The 24,797-nt window shown below is 39.8% G+C and overlaps 1 protein-coding gene across 1 annotated transcript in view; it reads left to right on the top strand.

The window, feature by feature from the left end:
• Nucleotides 1-7,692: 7,692 nt before the first annotated feature.
• Nucleotides 7,693-24,797, top strand: part of CSMD1 (CUB and Sushi multiple domains 1) — a gene marked incomplete at its 5' end in the record, with an annotated part of 1,188,747 nt that continues 1,171,642 nt past the window's right edge. Inside the window, one exon of the mRNA XM_081942958.1 lies at nt 7,693-7,762. Coding sequence (XP_081799084.1) covers nt 7,693-7,762 — 70 coding nt within the window. The remainder of the gene's footprint in view (nt 7,763-24,797) is intronic.

Genomic DNA, 24,797 nt, shown 5'->3' with positions numbered 1-24,797 from the left:
GAGGTTGATTGGCAACCAGGAGGCGCCTGAGGCATGGAGCAGTGGGGAAGATCAGAGGGAGTTTGTCTCTGACGCCAGATTAAGAAGGGCGGAGAAATGAAGGCAACAGCTGCTCCGGAGACAAGCTCCTAAGAGATAATGAAGCTAAGGTGGTTGTGGCGTGGCCCCTCCCAAGAGCTTATATAAACAGAGATTTTGGGAGGAGACTTCTTGCAGGACACAACCATTTAAATAATCTGCAGTACATCTGAACTGTTTTGGATTCCCGTTTGTAACATGCTGGAGAAGCTGTTATCTGCATCTGTCGGAGTCTGGGTTGCTGCCAAGATTCTTATCTGTGAGTTCGTGTTTGGGCTTTCAGCCACCAAGATTGTAGTCCTGTTATTAAAATTTGGCATCCAGCTAAGCCTGTGTCAGCATTCATTACTGGACGGAGGGGGGTCAGAACAGACAACTATATAGATTTACCCCACTTTGCTCTAGTGTTGTTCAAGCATATTCAAAAGCAGCCTAAACTGCAGCTGATTGGAATAAGGAGCTTTGAAAGAGCAGGAGAGCCAAATCTTTCCTTTAGTGCAGTAACCCTACTTAAATTGCCTTTCAGCCTGGGCTGGGGTGGGCTGCTACGGGTTCGCCCGGGTTCGGGAGAACCCATAGCTAACATTATGGCCAGTTAGGAGAACCTCAAAATCCCACCCTTGGTTGGGCCCCCCCTGCTCCCCTAGGAGTCTCCACGCAGTATGTTTTGGATGTGAGGTAAGTGCAGGGCCCGCACTGAGGCTTGGGGAGGGGGAAAAATGGGCCTCCCAGAAGTTCCAGAAGGCCAGAAACAGGTCTGTTTACGGCCTCCGGAGCCCTGGGGAGAAAGTTTTTGCCCTGCCAGAGGCTCAAGCAAAGCCTCCGGAGCCTGGGGAAAGCAAAAATGGCCCCACGCCATGGTGCAGGAGGCCGACTAGGTCATGCCCACTATGGCCACATCCACCCAGCAACCAGGCAGAGAACCTGTTGCTGAAATTTTTGAAGCCCACCCCTTCTTCCAGCTATTGTTTAGGTTTGTCCAGCTCTATGAACCAGAGATTTAGATGGTAGAAGGAGAGAACCTGGATTGAAAAACCGGATTTGTCACTGCCCACAACAAAACAGCCTTGAAAACTGTCCAGGGATCAGCAGTGAAGGAGCACATCTACAGCAAAGAGGAGGATGAAGTCCGTCCTCCATGAGGTCATCTTACTATGCCATTCACAGAATGGCTGAAATGTGTTATACCATATCCATGACAAAACCTATGTCGGATAAGAAGAAACGTAACAGAATGCTGAAGGGTACTTTTATGCTACTTCAGGCATGATCCGGAGTTTGAAGAAAGCAGGCCTCAAGAGGACACAACAGAGAAAAACTGTTGGAGGGCTTATCAGGGCATGAAAACATTGTCATGTAGTTGTGGTGGCACAGTGGTTAGAATGCAGTATTGCAAACTAACTTTGCCCACAGCCAGGAGTTTGATCCTGACCGGCTCATGGTTGAGTCAGCCTTCCATCTTTCCAGGGTCAGTGAAATAAGGTCCCAGATTTTTTTTTTGGCGGCAGGGGGGGGGGGGATATGCTTACTCTGCAAACCATTTAGAGGGGCTGTAAAGCACTATGAAATGGTTTATACGTCTAAGTGCTAGTGCAATTACTATTTTTATAAACCTTAGTGTATGGCTTTGTGAGGTATGAATGCAGCTAAATGGGGCCTAATCAAGAAATAAATAAACCTTGAATTTTTTTACAACAAGCTGGGCACATAATTAAGCCTTGTTTTGATTGGAACTTCACCACTGAAACAGAAAGGAAAACTAACGAATTTTAATGTTTTTTTTTTAAATATAGATTTGAAACTAAGATAGACAGAATTCATTTTAACTTGTTTTTATTGCCTAACCTGTATCTCTTTGCTTTTACAAATTATCCTGTTTCATTCCCTATAATATCTATATTTTCTTGATTTCAATTATGCTTATAGCTTGGCCAAGCTATTGGACTGAGTGTTTTATTTAAGCAATAGTCTGGAAGTGATTTGAAATATATATCATGGCACTACAATGCATGCTCATTTGCTGGGGGCCAATGTATCCTCCACTGCTATTTACTTCCGGGTGCCACTAGCTGTAGTTTACAGTTTGTAAACTACAGCTTATAAACAGTAAATCTCAGGCAACAAGTAGCAATGGAAATGATAGCCAATAAGAGCATGTAGGGGTTTGTAATGGACAAGGAAGCAGATTTTGTTTGTTATTTCCTCTTTTATGAAATGCTTGAACAATGCCAGCAAGATTAAAGTTATTGCATTTAGGAGACCAGATTGATACAATTATCCCATCAGCTTTAGAAGTTTATTACTAGCCACCGCTGAATGTACCACATATGCATAGGCATCAAAGCCTCCTCTGTGTAAGTATGGCAAATAAGTAAATCTACTAAGTGCACTGCACTGACAAAAGAAACAAAGTTTAGCCCTCTTTAGAGGTCAATAAATGGAATTGTACACACATTGCCTATTGCAAGACAGGAATGTAGTGAGGAGTTCTGGATGGGAATATTCATGCTAGGTTTCAGCAAACAGGATTAAATCATACTTTAAAATTAAAGGAGGGATCACTGGCCCTCTGCAGTTTGACCATTTCCACCTTTAAACACAAAAAACAAAAGCAGGAATTGAGTTATTTGAATTTCTCAAAGGCAAACCCCTCTTGCTACATAGTTTTTTCTTTCCAGTGACTAAGTATTAATGCTCTGCTATGATCTACCCCTGATTTTCCTTCCATATTATTATCTGTTTTCATTAAGAATTCTGATTTCCCATTAATAGTAGTAGAATTCATAGCAGACATCTCTTCTGTAAACTATAGTATTGGAGAAAATTCAAAGGTGCTTTCTTGATCATGCTAATGCTATTCCTCCTTTGACTGGATATCAGTATTGCCCTTGTCTGGTCAGATTTCATAGTTGCAGACTAAATAAACAAGAACTGTTTTTGTTTAGTATCATGATTAGTGTTCATAACTAACTTTTTTTTAAAGTCCAGTGAAAGTAAATTATTTTCATACCTGCTCTCCAAAAAATATCAGTGTTGGAATAAAAGATTCAGATGTTTACCATTCCATGATCTTCCTATTAAAACCTAAAACCGATTCTACTCCATTTCTATGGAATCTGTAGTTCTCTTGTTTGAGAAGAAGAGTGAGAATACTGTAACTTGAACTGCTCCTTGAATTTTTCAAGCTGAGGTTTAGGTGACCAGTTCTTAAGCCTGGCCTTCAGATCTTCCCAATAGGCTGACAGGTATAGGATTGTACCCTGGGAGTCAAATCTGAAGCTTAAAGTCTCAGATATAATAATGAAGTTTAGCTTGCTCATTGTCATGAGAAGAAGCTGGCTAAAGTGAAATGGTTTTCATTTGGAAAAAAAACCTAATTTCATTAAATAGGAAGTGCCTTTGGCAACTTGAAAGAAATAAAATGGTAATTTCATTACAAAACAATAACTGTATGCATAGGATAATGTTTTCTCAGCTTTGTTTTTTTCATATTTTCAAAGCTTGTGTTACTGAGAATTAGAAGTGTTTATTTCTCCCATGACTTCTATAACCTGGATATTTCTCAGTTTATGTGGAGTTTTTAGAAAATTGCTTTATTTTCTTTAAGAACAAAAATGAGACATCTTTCAAGAAAATCTGAATAGTTGAAAATGTTGACATGAAGGATTCTGCCGTACATTTGTATACCTAGGCATACTCTATAAGATATTGTCTATTAAACCAGATTACACTTTTGTGTGTATTATTATTATTATTATTATATACTTTATTCATTAAACATGAAACTCAGCCAAGTGAACATTCAAAAATGCATTACAAATACCAGTGACTCGTGCTAATGGTTGATACGGTTTGCTGCCAGCGTCCTAGGTATCAACCAAGTACTTTCTTAAAATATAAGATGTTCTGAGTAGCACAGTTTTTTTCAGTTCAGCTGGTGTTATTGCAGGAAGCTGCAATTTGTTGATGTATCTTGTAAAATTCTTGGACATAGTGCCAAGTGCCCGGATGACAATGGGTATTACATTGTTACATGTTTCATCCATAACCATGTAGTTTCGATGGCCAGGTCGCAATATTTCATTACTATTACTATTACTATCATCATCATCATCATCATCATCATCATCATCATCATCTGCTGTGCAAGGAACTAAGAGTAAGCCAGGGTACACTGATTCTAAAAAAGTTTTTTGTACTGTGAGGAAATAGAATGAAATAATACAAAAATATGGTCATCCATTACGAATTACTGGCTGAAAAGGATCCCTACTAGTTTGTTGCTCTGTTTTTCTTTTCTTTTTCTTTTTTCTGGCTTGTCGGAGGTTTTCCTTGTTTGCATCAGAGCATTGACTCATTCCTGAAGACACATGTGCTCCAAGCTGGACTTCTTCCAATCTGAACTGCACTGAAAAAAAGTGACATCTGAATAAGCAGAAGGCTGCGCTTCTCAGAGGAAAGAATGGCTTTCTTATTTTAAGTATACTAATAAATCCTTTTGGATTTTCAAGTTAAATGAGCTTTCAATTGCCTGGCACAGCATCTGAAATAAAATCTACCAGTAGATGGCAGCAATGCTACATCTCTCAGATGGAATTCTATTGTCTGAGGATTTCCCCCCTTTCACAGGTGTGAACTGTACAACAACATGAACTTATAAATACAAGCCGATTAAAAGAGTCAGACTACTTTGCCCATGTCAGCTAGTTCCAGCACTGTTTCAACAAAGAGAAGGAACACTTTTACATATTTTACCAAGAATTAATCGTAATTATGATGGAGAAACTTCCCTTTACCACTGATTTTCAACTTCTGATCCTTACTATTTTGATTACCAACATAAGTAGACAAGTACCATAGAGCAGTGTTTTTCAACCTTGGCAACTTGAAGATGTCCGGACTTCAACTCCCAGAATTCCCCAGCCAGCATTCGCTGGCTGGGGAATTCTGGGAGTTGAAGTCCGGACATCTTCAAGTTGCCAAGGTTGAAAAACACTGCCATAGAGCATAGCTGAGGGGATAAATCATATTATACTGCTTTGTAGCTTTATAATTTGCAGGGGTTGTTTTGGGGGGTGTCCAAAATAATCCGGGGTACATTTAAAAAGCATTTACTTCAGACTATAAAAACCCTTGATACATTGGATTTTTGGACATTTGGATTTTTGTCATTCACACCCACACCCTGGAAAAAGAGGGAGGGAGTGTCATATTTTCTCAAAGCAAATCTGGAATTGGTTTGGAAAGTATTCATTTTTCTTGGTAAATCATTAGGAACATAATAGAGTGGGAAAGAATTGGAATATGAAAATGAGAATTATATGGACTTCAGTTATGTTTGCCCTTCTAAATGTTTGTGTTTGCCTTGATTAACCACCTGAAATGCAAACTCTCCATTCCACTCTAAAACGTCTTCAAAGTAATACCCACAACCTGACTGCTTTTATTGCTCATTGTAAAATGTTCTCCGTCAAATATATGTACATTGCAGGCCTAGGAGAACATCTTAATCATCAATCAAGTAAAGTTGTTTAGCTCCTTCTCCAGATGCTGATGGTGAAAAACCGAGGCCTGCTCAGTGAGGCTTGAAGAGTTGTTTGCTTACTTGCTCTCTGCCTGATGACTGAGTGCAAGTCTATGCAATTTCCATTAAGAGATTCCAATTACGGTTCCTAGTCCTCAATGGGTCACTTGCAAATGTGGCTAACGAAGAGAAGGAAACCATGGAAGCAGCAGAACCTGATTTAAATGCCACTTATAAAAAATAGCCTAGCATTAATAATCTGTTTAATTGGGAAAATAATTAGGCTCCTCATCTGACGTTGCCTTCCCTTTCAAAATTATCTCTATTATTATTACTGGGAATCGTTTTTCTCTGCAGATTTCCACCCCTCCCTGGTTCTGTGCAGAAGACATAATATTATGCAGTCAAAGGCTTCTTTGTCCAGAGTTTTTATTTGTTACATTTATTTGGCCCCTATCTTGGCATCAACCATGATGCTGGAATAAACCAGCCTATCCATTTCGGTTTTCCTAGCTGCTGTCCTGGGAGGGCTACTTTACCTTGCAGTCAAACCAGCAGAAAGGAGATGCTGGTTCAAGGCAGGCCCATTGCTTTTTGAGGTGGGCCCTTTTCTTTGAAGAGAAAATGGGGACGCTGTGGTGATTCCCAGGCATTGAGTTGAAAGCTCTGGAGGGCATTTGAGGCAGCTAAGAAAGAGGAAATATAAACAAATAAAATAAATAAATTCAAGGGCCTTCTAGAAACCAAGCTATCTGAGGAGAAAAGGGCAAAGAAGATTCCACTAAGCCAGCCTAGGGTCTCCCCACCGCACGCACGCACGCACAAACACACCCTCCCACGCAGCCACACACACACACACAGCATTGTGGTTTGTGTGTTGTTTCAACCCCTATGCAGAGGGGTCGGTGTCTTTCCCCTCAACGGAGGCAGCAAACTCCCTCAGAAGTCCACCGGGCAGCCAGGCAGGAACTTGCCCACCAGGGCCGGCCCTTAAGCTTGGCGGCCGCCTCAGGCAATTCCAAGCGGGGCGGCTCTCCCCGCTTTAGTCCCGCGCTCGCCTTCTCCTGGGAAGGCAGTTCCCCTACCTGAAGAAGACGACCCCCCTCCCCCCAAAAAAGAGGAAAAAAAGTTGATCCCCCCCGCCGCCCCGGCGCTCCTCGCTTTTCCTTCCCTGAGGCGCGGAGGGCTGTTAGAAGGCTGCTTGGCTGGCATCGGCTTCGGTGGGCGCGCTTGCCGCCGCCGCTGCTTCAGTCTCCATTCCCCTCTCTGTGGGAAGAGGTGGTTGAGTCCGGCAGCAGCAGCAGCAGCAGCAGCAACGGCGGCGGCGGCAGCAACAGCCTGAGCATCTTCTTCTGGCGCTAGCAGCTCTGTCAGCTGGCCGCGCTCGCCCGGTTGGACTTTCGGCTCTCTGTCTCCTCCCGACGGGAGGGGGGGGGCTTTCCATTCACGCCCGCGCCCTTTCCCTTCTTCTTCTTCCTCCTCTCCCTCCCCCTCCTCTTCTTCTTCAGCGGCTTCTCCAACAGCCTTCCGCCGCCTTCCTTTCCTTCGCCCTCCCGTGCCTGGCGTCTCTTCGTCGACAGACGTCGCGAGGTTGTTGCCGGCTGTTGTTTTCCTTGCCTGGGAAGGAAGAGAGAGAGAAAGAGAGAGAGTCGTGGGAGCGGAGCGGAGCTGAGGATCCCTTTCCAGCGTGCCCGTCCCCGCAGTGGGTTCGCCGGCACTTGATGCTATGAGAAGGAGCCGAGCGGAGGCAGGCAGGCAGTCTTGCGGGAGGAGGCGTCGAAGGCTCTGCCGCCGCGGCTGCCACTCGCGGCACCCGGAGCTTCGCTGGCCGCTGCGCCGCTGCCCGGCATCGCCTGGTGACTCTTCTTTGGCCCCGGCGGCTTTAGTCCATTCGGCACTGGGGGCCCGGACGGGAAGCCGCGCTCGCCGCTGAGGGGCGTCCCTCTCTCCCCCCCCCCACCTCAAACACCACGCTCGCGCTCCCCGCCGCCCGCCCGCGCGCCCCACCAACCAGCCTCCTTCCTCGGCTGCTTCCGTCTAGCTGGTTCGCCCGCCGCTCCTCTCTCTATGTGTGTGGAATAACTGCAGAGATGACTGCGTGGAAGCGATTCGAGGCTTTGCTGGTGGTGCTCGGCGCGGGCTTCCTCACTGCAGCTCAGGGTAAGCGCCGGCGCCGGCGGCGTCTTTTTCTTCCAGCGAAGCGGAGCTGCCTCGTTCGGAGGAGGCGAAAGAGGATGGGGCACGAACCGGGAAGCTTTTTTTTTTTTTTTTGGTGGTGGTGGTGGTGGTGGTTCTTTCCCGGGCCGGTTGGCTTGCTTGGTCTCCGGCCGGCATTGCCGCCTCTGACATCGTCCCTCGGGGGACTTTCGTTGAAGGCGGCGTTGGTCGAGCATGACGGCCCCTTTGCCCTCTTTGCCCACCGTCCACTCGTTCAAAACGGCACCGGCTCTTCCACCCCGCCTAGGGCTCTCCCGTGTTTGGGGGACGGTCTGTTGCCTTGTGTCCGGGACTATCCCGGGATGGATGGAGGTTCACTTGCCTGGAAGAATGAATGGGTAGGCGGGGGTGAATGGATGGATGGATGGGAGGAAATGCTAAGGGTGGCTACCAAGGCTTCCCCCCTCCCCACATCCTTTTAAAAATAGCAGGCGTCCACTTCCCAGGGGCATGGAGCTCTTTGCCCCCCACATGCCACCTTCTTCTCCCTCTGCCCACCGAGAGGAAGCTGGCCGTGAGGTTAAGCCTTCCCCGACCAGCTTGGCTAAGCACTTTGTACATTTCGCAAGTTGCAGAAAGCCAGCAGGGAAGGAGAGCGGCGCTTGAGTCATCTTCCTTGGGGCTCTCTCCTTTCCACGGGGCTTCTACAAAAAAACTCTCTTTGGTGCTCAGCCTTAAAAAAATGGGCTCTGTGTGTGTGTGTGTGTGTGTGTGTGTGTGTGTGTGTGTGTGTGTAGGCATGCTTCACCAGCCTTCTCTAACCTCTTGCATGGAGGCAGGCAGGGACCCACATTCCAGGAATCACTTCTTTGCCACTGGCCAATCAGCCCACATTGGCTTGGTTGGGATTCTTTTATCTTTGCAATTGAGGTGGGCAGAATATTGGAGTATTACACAACTTCCAGTTGATTGTTGACCCTGGCCCCACAACTCATTCCATTCCCCCTCTACACACACACACACATGCCCAACAATATCTTCTGAATTGCCTTTGCCTCTCATTAGCTGGCCTTTTTCAAGTGTTTTATTGTGTGTGGGGGTGGGTGGGGGGGTGCATGTGGAAGAGATACCGGTAACCATGATTCTGCTACTCCAAGATAACAGCACCTACCACTGTTGAAACTGGCCTTTCTCTTGTTTCCCTTGAAGCTCCCTGTTAAAACCCAGCTTCATGTGTGTGACCAGCACACAGCAAAAGTCTCTTTCTATAGTTGGCTTCTTGAAAAAATTGAAGATGCTCCCGCCTTTCTTTGCTCTTTGGTTTTTGCTGCCCTAGTTTATTTATTTTGTTTTTTTTTAGAAAATTACTGAAAAGAATACAACGTTCAAACATTTCTGTCCTGATTCTGCTACCTATTCCTCATGTGTAGGTGCTCTTAATTATGTTATGTTGCCGCCCTCTAAAGTGATGGGGGTCATTTTGTGAAGTGAGCATCCATGGAGATTCCCCTTGCCTTCCCCCTCCTCCTTCCCTCCCTCCCCCTTCTCCTTTTTGGCTTTCTTTGAATTACTTTGGGTTGCCAGAGGGGTGGGGAGCAAGGCAAGAGGCAGAGAGGACATATTTCTGTTTCTTTTGAGATTTGTGATCTAAGGTTTGCAGAGTTTGGAGCCAAAGCAAGTTGTGTTTTTCGTGCACTGAAGCTCCCTCTTTCAGCTACATCCCTGGAGCTACTGCAGGTGACAAGTGATGCCTGGCTCTTTACTGCCTCTGATGTCATTTTACTCACTTTGAATAAAGAACGAGGAATTGAAATATCTGACATGCTTCAAAATGGTGCTGAAAGGCCAGCTTCTGTATAAATGAAGATTGACCTTTGAGAGAGAGAGAGTGAGAGTTAGTGAGTGTGAGTGAGTGTGTGTTGGGACCTACTGAATATGTTTGGGGTTACTACTGGAAGAATTCCCAGCCTCCTTATCTATGGCTGTGGTCTTGGGATATCCACCATGATGGATTTCATCCGGTTTCTCTGCTGTAAGAAGAAAAATCTTTCATTTCATTCCTTCCCCACATTCTGGTGCTCTCATTCTTTTTTGTTCTCTTGGGAGTACAAGAAAATGGTGTTACTGTTTGCCCATGGGGGTTCCTCTTTGACTAGCCAAAAATTTTCCTTTGCCCTCCTGTTGATGCCACTTAATAATCTTGCTATGTGTCCAGCATTTCAGCTCTGGGGCTCCAGATTGTGTGTGTGTGTGTGTGTGTGTGTGTGTGTGTGTGTGTGAAGTTTGATGGAAAAGAAATGCAGGCATTTGCATGTTTAAGCACAGGGGTGTCCAAACTTGGGAACTTTAAGACTTGTGGACTTCAACTCCCAGAATTCCCCAGCCAGGCTGGCTGGGGAATTCTGGGAGTTGAAGTCCACAAGTCTTAAAGTTCCCAAGTTTGGACACCCCTGTTTTAGCAAATCAAACTGTTATGACGTAGTTGCTAACAGCTGCCTGTACCACCAATTTTGCCAGTTTGCAAAGGAGCACTGAGATCCCTTTCCCAAGAAAGGAAATTACGTACCAGTTAAATGGGCTCATCCAATGGTATCAATGCCGATCCTATTGTATTAAATCCCGAAGAAAGTGAGTGGGAAAAGTTATAATATTGGTACAGGTTTTTTTTTCTTCTTCAGCTACTTTTGAGGACTTAAACCTCTGATTCTTTCATTAAGTGCATCATGACTGGCACTTGACACTTGCGATTTTAGGTTTATTTTTAATCTTATTATCATGTAGGAACCTCTGTGTACAGAGTCATGCTTAATCGGCACTGATCAAATGTATGTGGCTCACAGATAAAGGAGATTTATTTCACAGTGAAGAGTACCATTGGGAGCAGTTTTGTAAGAGTTAAGAATAGTTTGTGTCACTTTAGAGGAGGGAAAAATATTGCAGTGCATTCTGATGTAGCAGTGGACTAGACAACAGGTAGAAGAATAAGACAGTGGAAGCAAAAGCTGTGACATGTGAGTTTTTCTTCCTCAACATTTTATGTTCTCAAGCACTACAGCTCTGGTGTCTAAATTTAGCAAAATGAAAATCTGTGATTGGAATTAGACTGCTTATAGAATGACTGAAAAAAATAGCCATCACCTATTAATAGATCAGCCTTAGTTTTCTAAGTACATAAAATCCCAATTAACAGAACACAAAGCAACTCTTTATTTCAACTGTACCGTGCAAAGGAAATAATCAGCTTTTTTATCAATATAGATTGAATGCGGAATAATCTGAAAGGCAGCATTTCGATGGAGAAATATGATGGCATGCTGCTTGTAATGTTCCTTTCATTTTCACAATTAGAGAAATGTATTTTATCATTATCATGTGTGTGTGTGTGTGTGTGTACGTGTGTGTGTATGTGCATTAAAATCCATATTTTAACAATTGAATATAATTTGCTAAATATGATCATATTTAAAAGGATTATTATATCTAAGGCTCCTTTCAAAATATTTTTATAGGAAAGACCTACAGGAATTGATGTTCCATCTATTGACCTTAATTTTAATAAATGCCTTCAAGCTGAAAAACAATACAAGTTCATTTAACTAAGCAAACATTGGGGATACATTTCAAGACTTAGTCCTGCAACTCAATTATTTGCGATAAGAAAAAGTTTTTGCAATGTCAGTGCAATTCATCATATGTTTTCTTGGTACGTGATTTGATACGAATTAAAGTTGAAATACATTTGTCATCATAGCAGCACAAAATTAGGGAGGGTTATAAATCATCGTACTAAAATCCAAAATGAAAAAAAAGATAAATGTAAGAAAACCTCTTCTATACCTCTGTCACACTAATAACAAGCACTACTGGCTAATTATAAAGAACATGGGAGGAATTAAGGTTAGAAGAGTACAGCTTCACTTTCAGTAATTAATAGGTTCTTAATATGTGCAAGAAGCTGAATAGTAGCACATCTCTTGAAAGAAAAGGGAAAGAATTACTTCTTGTGATTAAATGAGGAATACTGTAGAAAGGCATTTGCTACGGGGTTGTTGTTATTACTATTATTATTATTATTATTATTATTATTATTATTATTATTATTATTATTATTATTATTATTCAGAACGATTCTACTACTGTATGTTTGATTTGGGAGAACATATATATGTATATGTTCTGTAAGAAGGAAGGAGATCTATAGCCTGGCCAAAGAAAAAAATAAAAATAGAAAAAGAAGAAGAAGAAGAAAGATTAGTTATGTGGCTGCTTTGCTTCCATGCTTTTGAGATTGGCAGAAAAAGATCTACAGTTAGTGACTGCAGAGATCCAGAGCCTGGGAGAACATCTTAATTTCCTTCCTCATTAACATATTCACTGAAAGGTTTCAGTTGAATCACTAGCTTAGTTTCCCTGATTAAAAAAAAAAAAGCTGCACTTTGCACTTTAAATTTAAAGAGCTAACAGGACAATGATTATATATTAAGACGATATAGTCTAAAGAACCTCCCCCCCCCTCAGTTTCAAGGGTGTGCCTGTGGGTCTTTTGACCTTTTGACTTAGACCATGATGGCAGAAGTCAAGCAATTTATTAAACAATATCCTCTTCTGTTCTTCACTTATCAAAAGGTCATCTCCCAATACCCTAGATCAGGAATGCTTAACTCTTTAATATCCCAAGTCTCATCCACTCGGGCAAAGGAACAGGGTCCTCCCATGTCAACATTTCTCCAAGAAAATAATGTTTATGTGTGCATTATGTATTGAAAAATTTAAAGGCTTGATTGAAGGTCCAAGGACTTAATCCTGTTTGCTACTAAGATAGTTTCTGAATCCCATCATAAAATGTGGAGCACGTTAAAAACCGTGACACAGTTATTTCATGATAACCCTCCTCTTCTGATTTTATTCCAACTAATTTAGATGGAGAATCTTTTCCTTATTATTTATCAAATAATAAAAAAAGATGCATAGGGGTTTTCATTTCTCTAGATATGAGTTAAGAAGGTAGATTATATAAACCCCAAGGCTATGTGTTATCTAAAATCCCAGTGAAGCCTAAAAATCATAATCACTTACTGAGTTTTATGAACCCCAAATATGAAACTTTGAACATAAATACTCTTTGAAATTTTCCACACATGTCCTAGTTCCCTTTTCTTTTTTACACTGTTCAATATCTAGGATACTTTTTTTACAACTAAAGGGAAAAATGTGATGCCATTTTATACAGCCATTTTTCTCTGGCTTTATTATATTAAAATGAACATACTGGTGTCTTATTAATAAAGCTCACCATTAACTGTGACTATTCAGCAAAACGTTTGCATGTGTTTACCCACTTAAATAGCACATACTTCCAAAGGAACATGAACATATTTATTTTAACATCTCACTCTTTGGAAAATACTTTTGGGGGGGGGGGATATACATGCTAGTCAGATAGCTTAATATTATATCTAACAGTGAGGCTACAGCAGTGTCCAACCTGTGACTGTCTGAAGCATTGCAGAATAAGGAGCCCTTCTTCTCACTGTATTTCATCCAACATTTATATTGAGAAGCAGTTCTGTGATTTCATTTGCTGTTTCCACTGTTCATTGCTACTAGCATGTCCATTTCAATATACTGTACACCTAGCATGCTGAGCTGACTACTTATACTCGTACATGCTGAGGCTGTAAGGACAAGACATTTTGCCATCTCTTATCTAAACTAAAAACTGGTTTTATAAGCATATTTCCTTAATTATTTTTTTTTTAGAGAAAATATCGGTCCTAGAAAAACTGGCCCTGTTGGGTGAAATCAGCGTACGCACCTTATCTGGCTTTTCTGATTATCAGAAGCATTTTGATCTTAAGAGTTAATATTACATTAGTTTTTGTGTGTGCTTAGTTTGAGCATATCGGAGTTCTGATTATCAGATTAGACGTCCTGTGAGAGAATTAGGGACCCTCAATAATTCTAGAATTCTGTGGCAACTGCCATGGAAATTACTATTTATTTATGCAGAGTATCACTGTACGTAGTGTACACAATATTGTTCCTATTTCCAAGAGCTTATGAACTAAAGTTAGTCACAAGGAAACAGCATGTACCATAAGAGAATGCAGGAATTAGTTAGACATAGTATTGATACTAATTGGCCCAAAACCAATAGCAATTTATAGTGCAGACATTTCAAGCCATACTAGTTACTAAGACAACAAATATAGCAGCTCTGGAAGTAAGTCCACCAAAAATTCCTAGTATGCAAAAATCCTTCCTAGCATGATTACGCATCAATCGTTTGGAAAAACAATAGTCAATCACATTCCATTTTCAAGATTCTGTATACTGCATTTCTTTGGAGGCAATTTTTATTCATCACAAACAGGCAAGCAATCATTTAACAAGCTTGTCTTTATCAAGTCAATGAAATAATTTTGAAATTATTTGAAAGGCCAAGCATTATATTTTAATAGTGACTATTTAAGGAAAAACAGTTTAGAAATATCAACATCTATTTACTAGCGAAGGTATAATAATGAATAGTCATTGTATTTTGTAATGATTTATTAAGGATTGGTACTTTCTCCCTTAAAGCAATGGAATATTTTCAAATTTCATTTCTTTTAGAGAGATGCATTAAATCTACCAAAATGTACAGCATACAGTGAAAGAAAAATGAAAATAAAATAATTCAAATTAGATGCTTGGCATGTCCTCCCTCCTGTTCCTTAAAAAGTTGTGTGTGACCATAACAGATATAATCCACTTTTTCCTTGTACTAGCCCACAAGGTAGGATACAAAACAAGTTTAGATAATATGATACTTCCACTGCCAAGCTTCCTATAGCAAGAAATGAAATGCAGGGGAGTAAATACATTTCTTTAACCAGAAACATTTTGAACTAGACACACATGTATATGCTGTAACTTAAGATTTTAGTTTTAAAGCGTGCTTTTTATATATGTGCTCTACTTGCTGCTATCACTTTGTCAAAATAATTACTAGAACCACAACAACTAAAGGTTCCCTACTATGCTTAATGCCTATTCATATATACGAGTGGAAAAGACCCCATGCATTGTATTTTCATTGCTTGTAGAATAATGATTCTCATACTGTGAAGCTGTTTTCCTAAATGGGATTCAAATAAGTACGGAGAAAATGAGGGAGGAAAAAGAAGGCTCATTTTTCTGTTGCTGTTTGGGTAGGTACTTGCCAAAACCAAGAGCAGCTATTGAATATATAGAGTACAGTAAATAAAAAAAATAGCAGATGGTTTGTGTTTCTAGGAGCAGCCTAGAGAGGAATGAAAATGCATAAGCAAATACATTCTTATCTACAAGAATTTTACTTTTTTTATTTTAAGCATTTTCCCCAAAGTTTCTAAATGCCAAAGCTAATATAGTAGTGGCATAGAATTCACCTTCATAATATAATTTGGTTCTGTATTTGAAGAGATCCGAGAACTGAATTTCAAGTACCAATTGCTCCTTTTGTCTGTGTATTTTTTATCTCAGACTGTTCTGCTATTTTAATATGTTCATAATAATTTTGTTTGATTTATTGAATGATACAGTTTTTAATCTATTTTCCAGGTTTTCCCTAGTTTTGACTGAGAAGAGGTAAAAAAGTACATAAACAGCCTTAATTTTGTTGTTTAAAGAAGCTTTAATTTTTTGATGTATACCTTCTAGATGACTGCTTTGATAAGCAACTTCTACACAAATTACAGATTATCTTACTGTGATTTTGATTTATTAAAGTGACACTTATCAGTTGTCTAACTGAATCATGGATGAAGATTGACAAACTGTCATTTTTAATGCAGGAAGAACGGAGCTGGCAGCTACTCCAATTATAAATCCTCAGAATTCTTTTTAATGACCAAATGAATGCATACAACATGCATTGAAAACCTGGACATGAGATTGCTAGCGTTTTGTTTTATTTTATTTTAGATAGAACAGAAGGGGTAAAGGGACTTCGACCAGGATCTGTGGTTCCTTGATGCAATGTACTTATAGAATTTACTTTTTCTACCTTTTTCTTGGTCTATTGAGAGGAGAGTATGGGTCAATTACTGCCTGTTCTGCAGAAATGGAGATGGTTGCACTTTGAATTTATAAAATGATTTGGAAGAGTGGAAACATGAAAATGGTGTTATGTGGAAGTACTTTTTGTTCATGTCTCTGTTTTGCATCCTGTTTTGATTGCTACAATGTTAAAAAAGATGTTGAGACTCTAGAAAGAGTGCAGGAAAGAGCAACAAAGACTATTAGGTCGAGGCTAAAACGTATGTAGAATGTTTGCAGAAATTGAGTATGCCTAGTTTAATAAAAAGAAGGACTAGGGGTGACCTGATAGTAGTGTTCCATATCTAAGGGGCTGCTGCAAAGAAGAGGGAGTAAAGCTATTCTCCAAAGCACCTTGAAGGCAGGACAAGAAGCAATGGATGGAAACTAATTAGTGAGAGAACCAACCTCGAAATATGGAGAAATTTCTTGGCTGTGAGAACAATCAATCAGTGGAATGACTTGCCTCAGATGGTGTGGATGCTCCAACACTGGAGATTTTTAAGAAGAAACTGGACAACCATTTGGTTGAAATATTACAGGATTTCCTGGTTGAGAAGGGGGCTGGAAGATCTCTTCCAACTCTGTTATTCTGTTAGCTGTTGGAAGACTAATAATTCCATTCCCTTCACTCCTAGTTGCCAGAATCATCGCTATATAACTTCTATACAATACAGAACTTAATGTGCCATTTTAGTCCCCTTCCCCATGCCTTTCCTATAAAGTTAATAGCTATCTTGGAGAGGTCACATTATGAAAGTACACACACAAATCCTGCAGTATAACTGGGTGTTTGAGTATATTGTATAGGAGATTTGATTTTTAAATAAAACCATTTTAGGCACTATTTGTAGCTAGGCATAATGCTGATTTCGGAAGCATACTATATAAATTGGATTTCTTGAAAGTGGAAATATTGAGAACCTACCTAATACAAATCCTGCAGAAGGAAAGAGCAATATTTTTGCCTTTAATGGGTCTTAGATCCCTTATTGTTCCACTTATCCAATGTTTTTTTTTAAGTCCAAATGTGAATGTGTTCTCCAGCTGAATACTGATGTCCTTCCTATATAGCCATTGTAGACACAGCATACTGGGGTACTATTGACCAAGCACACATGTATCATTTGATCTCTGTGCTGTTCATTGGCACTTCATTTGTTTGTGTAGGAGACAAATTAACCTTTACTTGCTTTCTTTAATAAATTTAGTAAATAGGGAGATGATCTGTGGAAACAGAAAAAAGAAAAACCTTTACTAATGTTGCCATGGCAATTGGTTCTTTTTCTTTTCTTTTCTCAACTCTAGAGGGATGGGTGGTTCTCCCCCCCTTTCCCCCCCCTTCTTAAAGGGAGACCAAATTAGAAATTGGCATTTAAAGATTATTGGAAATGCACACAAACAAGAATCTGGCCATATGTCATATGACCTTACTAACAAACCTGAGCATTTTTACAGTAACTTTCTTATTTAAAGGCTCAGTCACAGGCTGCCTCATTTTAAAAGCAGAAATACCTATCTACTTGGGCCCAACATTTAACCCTTTAACACTTGGTTTATTTGCATTGACTAGTTGTATATTAAAACTAGCAATGTTCTGTTTGGTTTGGTAGAAAATGTATTAGACTAGGTGGTCCTAAACCAAAGAAACAAAGGCATATATTTATGAACCAATTTTGTTGTATACATGATGTACAGTGACAATAAAGACTATACTATACTATTTATTTTTTTATTTAATCACATTTGTATGGCTGCCCATCTCACATTGTGACTCTGGGCAATTAAAAAAAACTCATAAAACTGTCAAAACAGCCAATCTATATTAAAATAAACACAAGAAACAAACAAATAAAAAACAAAATGATAGGAATACACAGAGAGTTCATTTTATTGACTATCACATAACCATCTAAGAGGCTTCATTCCACTGTGGGATCCCCAAGCTAATTGATAAAACCATGTTTTAAAGGCCAAAAGAGTTGGAGCCAACCTCACCTTGGGGGGAAGTAATATTTCATAGGGTGGGAACTACATCAGAAAAGGCTTTCTTGCTAGATCCCAACCAACAAAATTCCATAACTGGTGGTACCTCCACACACCTCTCCTGCCAGACCAGAAGGGTTGGATTAATGTAATCAGGGAAAGGCAGTCCCTCAAGTGTCCCAGTCCTGTGCCATGTAGGGCTTCAAAGGTTATAACCAACACCTTGAATTGAACCTGGGAACTAGACTCAAGGAGCTCAGAAAGGGAGGTTACTATCAAGCAGGGAAGTTGGTACAGTAGCAGTGATCCCAACTGATCCCTAGAACTCAAGAGGATCTCACGTCTAGTTGCTTGTGGAGTAGCACCTCTGATAACCACCAGAGATTCCGAAATAACATTCGCCATGCTCCACCTTTACTCTGGGTTCTCAGCTTGTTCTACTCATGACACCCAAATGGGCACATTTCCAAAAGAGGAACTACCCCTTCCTTCTGGATCCAGCTAGGTCTCAGGTCACCTGTTTCATATATGATCCAGTCACAAATGAAGGAGACTTTATTAGAGATTGAGCTGGCATTTAGCAGCAGCAACAGAAAACCAGGGCCTCTAGGTCTGATGACCAAGAAATGGGAATGGGTCCAGGGACTGGAACAAGGCACCAGTATAAAGCATTGGGATCATGTTCCCTGAGGGTGGCCCATCCTCCTGGTATATCTCCCCAAATCAGTTATTACCAAAATGTACTGCCCCAATCAGGCATGAAATGTTCTAATCTTTGCTACTGGTTCGGAACCAGGAGTGCATGTGCTTCACTTGCATATGGCGCTTCTGTGCATGCGCAGAACCTTTTGCACACGTGCAGAGCATCTGTGATGATGTCTGGGTGGGTGAGCCCTCCGCCACCATTACCAGTTTGCCTGAACTGGGGCAAACCAGCCGAATACCACCTCTGCCCCAATATTCCCCAACCCAGACCTCCTGGTTCCCAACACAGAGAACCCCCCTATTTCACCACGCAAACCATACATATAAGGGGGGAAGAATATGAATCCCCAGGCACTTTAGCACTCAATCTCAATGCCAAGGAAGCACAGACAACAACCACATTATAACCCACCAATCAGCCACCCACACACCCGCCACTCTCATAGGCTGGCTAAGAGGCACCACCCATGCCATCCAGAAGGCCCCACTACTGCTCCCAACCACTCTCGTCCCCCCACATCATCTACAACCCCAATTCTGGCAACCATGCAGGCCATCCGGATGCAGTCAAATCTAGATTGTGATGTCTGACCACCCAAAATGACAAAAGTATTGTTTCTTGTGCATCTGGTGATGAAGAAGACAAGACGGCTCCTGTAAAGAGACTATGGCAGTTTCAGGCACAAGTCCTCTAAAGCTTCTTGGTTTAGCCTCCCAAATTCATAACCATCTGATAAACAGGAAGCAAAGCTGTTTTATAAATCCTGAAAAGCTCCAACTTCCCCTCACCCCTCACCCTCACCCCTCCCCCGAGAAGCTACTGGTATGACAGCTGGTATGTGATTGGATATCATTGCTGCCAAGCAGAGGAGGGCAGTGTCACCGCACCAGCATAGATCATCCAGCATTAATCTGAAGTGATCATACTGTAGAACTGAAGGCAGAGTTACAAGTATAATTTTGATCTCCATGTCAACATTTTATCTTGCTGCTTTCTGTTTTGAGGAAATTATACTACAAAGCAGGATTACAAAACGAAAGAGGGCTAATCATTTTGTTTCTTCTATAGCTGTATTTACAGAATTACTTTACTGAAAAGTTATTGTCAGAAGAAAAGAGACAAGGCTATTGTGTGTGAGGTACTTTATACCCCATATAAAGAGATAACAAGTCAACGGCATTATCATTTTCTAAAAAATTTTGAGCAGTGGTATATATTATATAGTTGTTCTGAAAATAAATTCTATAACGTGAGGATTTTATAATGCTTAATGAAAAAATCAACATCATTTCACTTAACCAAATATATATATATATATATATATATATGTGTGTGTGTGTGTGTGTGTGTGTGTGTGTGTGTGTGTGTGTGTTTATATATATATTTGTCTGCCTGGATGCTTTTCTGTAATGAGCCGAAGGACAGAAAGGGGGAGTAGTGAGCTCCCTCCCATATTTGGGCATACCAGGCGTTGTAACACACACACATACATACATACATACATACATACATACATACATACATACATACAAAATTTCCTTGGATTTGTATGCATTTGTGCTGATAAATAAATAAAGGGAGACTAGTATAGATCTATTTCAAGCTATTTAACTCTCATCAGCTAGACATACCCTTACTGGGAATTGAACCTGGGCTGTATTACATATTAGACGTGTGTGTGTGTGTGTGTGTGTGTGTGTGTGTGTGTGTATTTGAAGATTTTAGAAGATTGAATATTTGGTGGGAAATTTTAAAAATATAATTGTAGAGAGAAACAAGGAGGGGCCTGTATTCTAGATCTCCCCTTTCTTCCAAAACTGTTCATGGTAGGATTGCCACCTGTTCTGAATAAGTAGAAACTGTTCCTGTTTTAGTATTAAACTGCAGTTTTTCTTTTTTTTTTCTTTTTTACAAATCAATTAGAAACACAATTTGTTCCACATATTCATTTATTGAGGCTCAATGTGGAAAATGAAGACACTGAATTTTTAATTTAGACCTATGGGAAATATCATGGACAGCACTGTTAAATCTACTACTACTTCCAGAAAACCTCGTTTTACCTGTCACAGTAACTAAGCTTTGGTTGGCCAGAAAAAAACCCAAAATAATGATGATGATTTCATGGAGGGCATATGGCAGAGGGTTTTTGCAGAAGAAGATTTGTTTGTTTAGTTTTTTGTTTAAGAGGGTCTATTTATTATTCTCATGCTTTAGGTTATTGCAATGTGCTCTACATGGGGGTGTATTTGAAAATCTCTCAGATGCTTCATAATGCATTGGTACAAATAATTATGGAAACCCTTCAGTATGTCCATGTAGCAACACTTCTTTGTAAGTATTGTAAATCTTACCGGTAGCCAGTTGGCCCCTGAATTTAATTCAAAGTATAGATTACTAACTATAACAAGAGTGGTTAGAAAGCAGTATTGCAGGCAAACTTTGCCCACAGTCTGGAGTTCGATCCTGATTGGTTCAAGGTTGATTCATCCTTTCATCCTTATAGAGTCAGTAAAATGAGGACCCAAATTGTTGAGGGCAATATTCTGACTCTGTAAACTGCTTAGAGAAGGCCGTAAAAAACACTATGGAGAGATATATAAGTTTGACTGTTATTGCTATAAGACCCTTCCTGGTACTGGATCTGGTTGTAATCTGTTCCTTATATCCTCTGTCCTCTTGATACAATTTGACAAAGTTGGCACCTTCATAGTTACGTCACTTAAGCATCTGGTGGGACAAAGGACACATGTCTTTTCTGTCACTGCACCTTCTCTCTGGACATCCAGCATTGCCCCCCTCCCCCGATGACCCCAACTCTGCTTGCTTTTTCGAAAATCTGACTTTTCCTACAGGAATTGGGTAAAGAGGTTTATTAACCTGCCTTTGGTTCAATGTGTTTTTATTATGTTTTTTGTTGTTGTTAGTTGCTATTTGGTGTTTTAAATTGCTTTGAATGGATGATGACTATTTAAATTGAATAATAAACAGTAACAAAGAAGCAAGTTTGCTTATTTATTTAATTCAAATTAGCTGCCCCTCTGACTCTAGGCAGCTCACTGTATAATAAACAAAAACACAATAGAGAACAAAATGCAAAGAAACAATTCCCACACTCTAAGACAGGTGGAATGGAAACCTAAGTAAATGTTTATGCAGCTGATAAATAGCTTAAATTTTGAACTGACATGTGCTACGTGATAACCATGAATGACAAGCTTTTTCTCATTGCTGCAAGGAGCTATTAGAAGTATAAAAAGTTACTGCAATTTATTTTGCCATGTTTTAAAATTATGTTCAGACTGAATTATTTATTGCTCCTGCTGTTCGCTCTGTTTTGTTTTAATTCTGCATTTTTAAATGTTATTTATTAAGAACCTGGTGGTATTCAGAATAATAATTCATGAGAAGCACATTTTTATGAAACAGTAATGGTGACTAATTTCAGGTTCATTCATTTTAGTAGAAATTTGTTTGGATTCTGAATGACATCTATTAATTCGGGGGGGGGGGATCAGACTTATGGGGTTGAATCCACTTTGATTTCCTTGAACGATGACTTTCATAGGATGACAGAATAGGGAAGAATCACCTTATTGATTCTTTTGGATCTCTCAATAGCTTTGGTAGTATTAACCACAAAGCCTTTTTGTAATGGCTGTTTGGATTGGAAAAGGTTCTGCTTTTTCCAGATTCAAATGGCATCAATTTGGCTCCCAGGCAATTAAGCTGTGAAGTCTGCAGGGTTCCATCTGCCCCCCCCCCCAGCGCCATTCAATATCTATATGTGATTATTATTTATTTATTCCATTTCTATATCTGCCCACCTGAAATAGGAGACTCCGAGTGTGGAACAATCATAAAATTATTCCAGAAATGATAGCTATGAGGCATGGAATAAAGTGTTATCGGTATTTTTCATGAGCCAATGACTCCCTATTTTTATTTCTTAGACTTACCCGAGTTAAAAGAAGTTATTCGGGTTCTGGATGAATTTATGATGCACGGGAGACAGCTAAATTCAGTAGGCTGACCTGAATCTTGACAAGACTGTAGAAAAGTTTGTTCTCTCTCTGAAAGACTAAGGGCATAGTGTGAGGATGCTCATGCAGCATTACTATTAGAGAAGACAGATGTAACCTTTGTGGTAATGGAGTGTCTTCTGCTGCTTCCAGCTAGTTTCTTAGCCATGGTGATCCATATATTAGTAAATTCAATAGGATTCCTGTTATGTGTGGTGTTACTCATAGAAGCTGCAATAAGTGCAAAATGTCACAGGTAGGAGTTCAGCTCAACCCCTACTTTGCAGTAGCATTACTGGTTGTCACTTTGCTACTGAACTAAGTTGAAAGTTGTCAATGACATATGAAGCCTATTTCTATAACTCGTAGGTATATGAGAACACCTTTCTATTTGTATTTCGTCTGTGTATCTGCTTGGATATTAGGAACTGCTAACTGAGTATGAAAACCATGATAAAAATACCAAGGCGATAAGATTTCTCCTGTCTCCCATTGCAGCTAACACCAAGCATTGGGAGCTTTGAGCTTCAGCTTAAAGCATATCTGTTCAACCAAGCCTCGGGTTAAAGTCATAAATTTGCTTTTTGTTATATCATTGTATGTTATGGGATTTTAAGCTGTTTAATGTGGACAATTTTGGAGGATTTTTAAAATGTTATTTTTTTTAATTGTCATTGTTTTTCATTGTAACATCATTGCTTTGATGCTGTTTTATTAATTAAAAGTTAGTTAAAAGTTGTAAAAGAAATTTAAAGATGTCGCTTAACAAGAATAACAGAATTGGAAAGGAACTTGGAGGTCTTATATCATTTCAGATAAATGGCTGCCCAGTCTCTTCTTAAACCCGTCCAGTGTTGGGGCACCCACAACTTCTGAAGTCAAGCTGTTCCACTGATTAATTGTTACAACTCAGGAAATCTTTCATTATTTCTAGGTTGTTCTCTCCTTGATTAGTTTCTACTTACTGCCTTACCTTCAAGTACTTGGAACTTGTTCTTGATTTTGGATCTAGCCAGTAGCAGATAGCAAGTCTATTTCATGGGAAAGATCTAAAGATACATAGAATTTTAATATACTACAAGAGGGCTTTAAGACTGTATCCTACCATTTTACTGACCCATTTTTAAGGGGGATTATGCTTGCAATTTATATTAGTGTCTTTTTCTTCTTCGTTTGCAATGTAATGTATAGATATGAAGTTCCTCCAAAGAAAGGATAAAGCAATATCTATTTTTAGAGTACTTACCTGGATTTGGATCTTCTGCATTTCTTATGAATAAAAAAGCCAAGTCATAGTTTCCAGCTATGATAATGAATAGGTTGTTCTAAGACAATTATGATGATTCATTCAGAAATAGTCACAGCCAAAACTGCATCATTAGAGGAAAGACTAGCAACTGAAATACCATAAGGTCTATATTGGTTTAAGACAGAACATCTCTACCAGTCTATTTTGACTAGAATGGGAGAAAGCAAGAATACATCAATGGAATACTGTATATTCTGTCCTTCAATTGCGACACTCAGTCTTTCATCTCTCCATTTCAAAATGTACAAGGAAAAAAAAGAAGTGAATTCCAAAAGTAATATGAGAAACTATAGTACAGAAACTGTTGTACTGACGATAAAAAAAATGCAAAACCAAAAATGTCTCTACTTTGGAAACATTAGTATTAGAAAACCATAAAATAAATGGTCTTTCACATCCAACATACTAATGCAAAGCATTTTAATACTTTTTTTCTAAGAAATCTTAAATAATGTTAAGTTTAATGGTATAAAAATGAACATTATGTGTACTCAGAAAACAATAGATTTTCACAAATTCTACATGACAACCATACATGAAGTGATAACAAATAAGAAGAGTATGAATATGTGTTTGTAGCGGCAAATATATTCTGTTTCTTTTATTTAACAAGTTATCATACTTTTTATGTTGTTATCGTATTGTGAAATCTGCCCTTAAATCACTATTTGATTACTTTAAATATTGCTTATGTACACAACAAAAATGTCAGATTTCAATGGTTTCACACCTGCTTTAAGTACATTTTGAGTTATATTCTTTTAGATCCAACTGAGCTCTATCTTCTAAATATATTGTAGTTTAGTTTCATAAATCCTGAGACCAAAGCTTAAGACTTAAGCACATTGGCTGTTTTAATAATTAATAATAATTTAAATTTATTAGCCGCTCCCTTTCCGAAAAGGACTCGGGGCGGCGTACAATGGAGTAAAAAACATATAACATTTACATAAA

This window comes from Natrix helvetica, assembly GCF_964273705.1.
Source record: "Natrix helvetica genome assembly, chromosome: 2".
Classification (NCBI taxonomy): domain Eukaryota; kingdom Metazoa; phylum Chordata; class Lepidosauria; order Squamata; family Natricidae; genus Natrix; species Natrix helvetica.
This window is presented reverse-complemented; position numbering and strand designations above follow the sequence as displayed.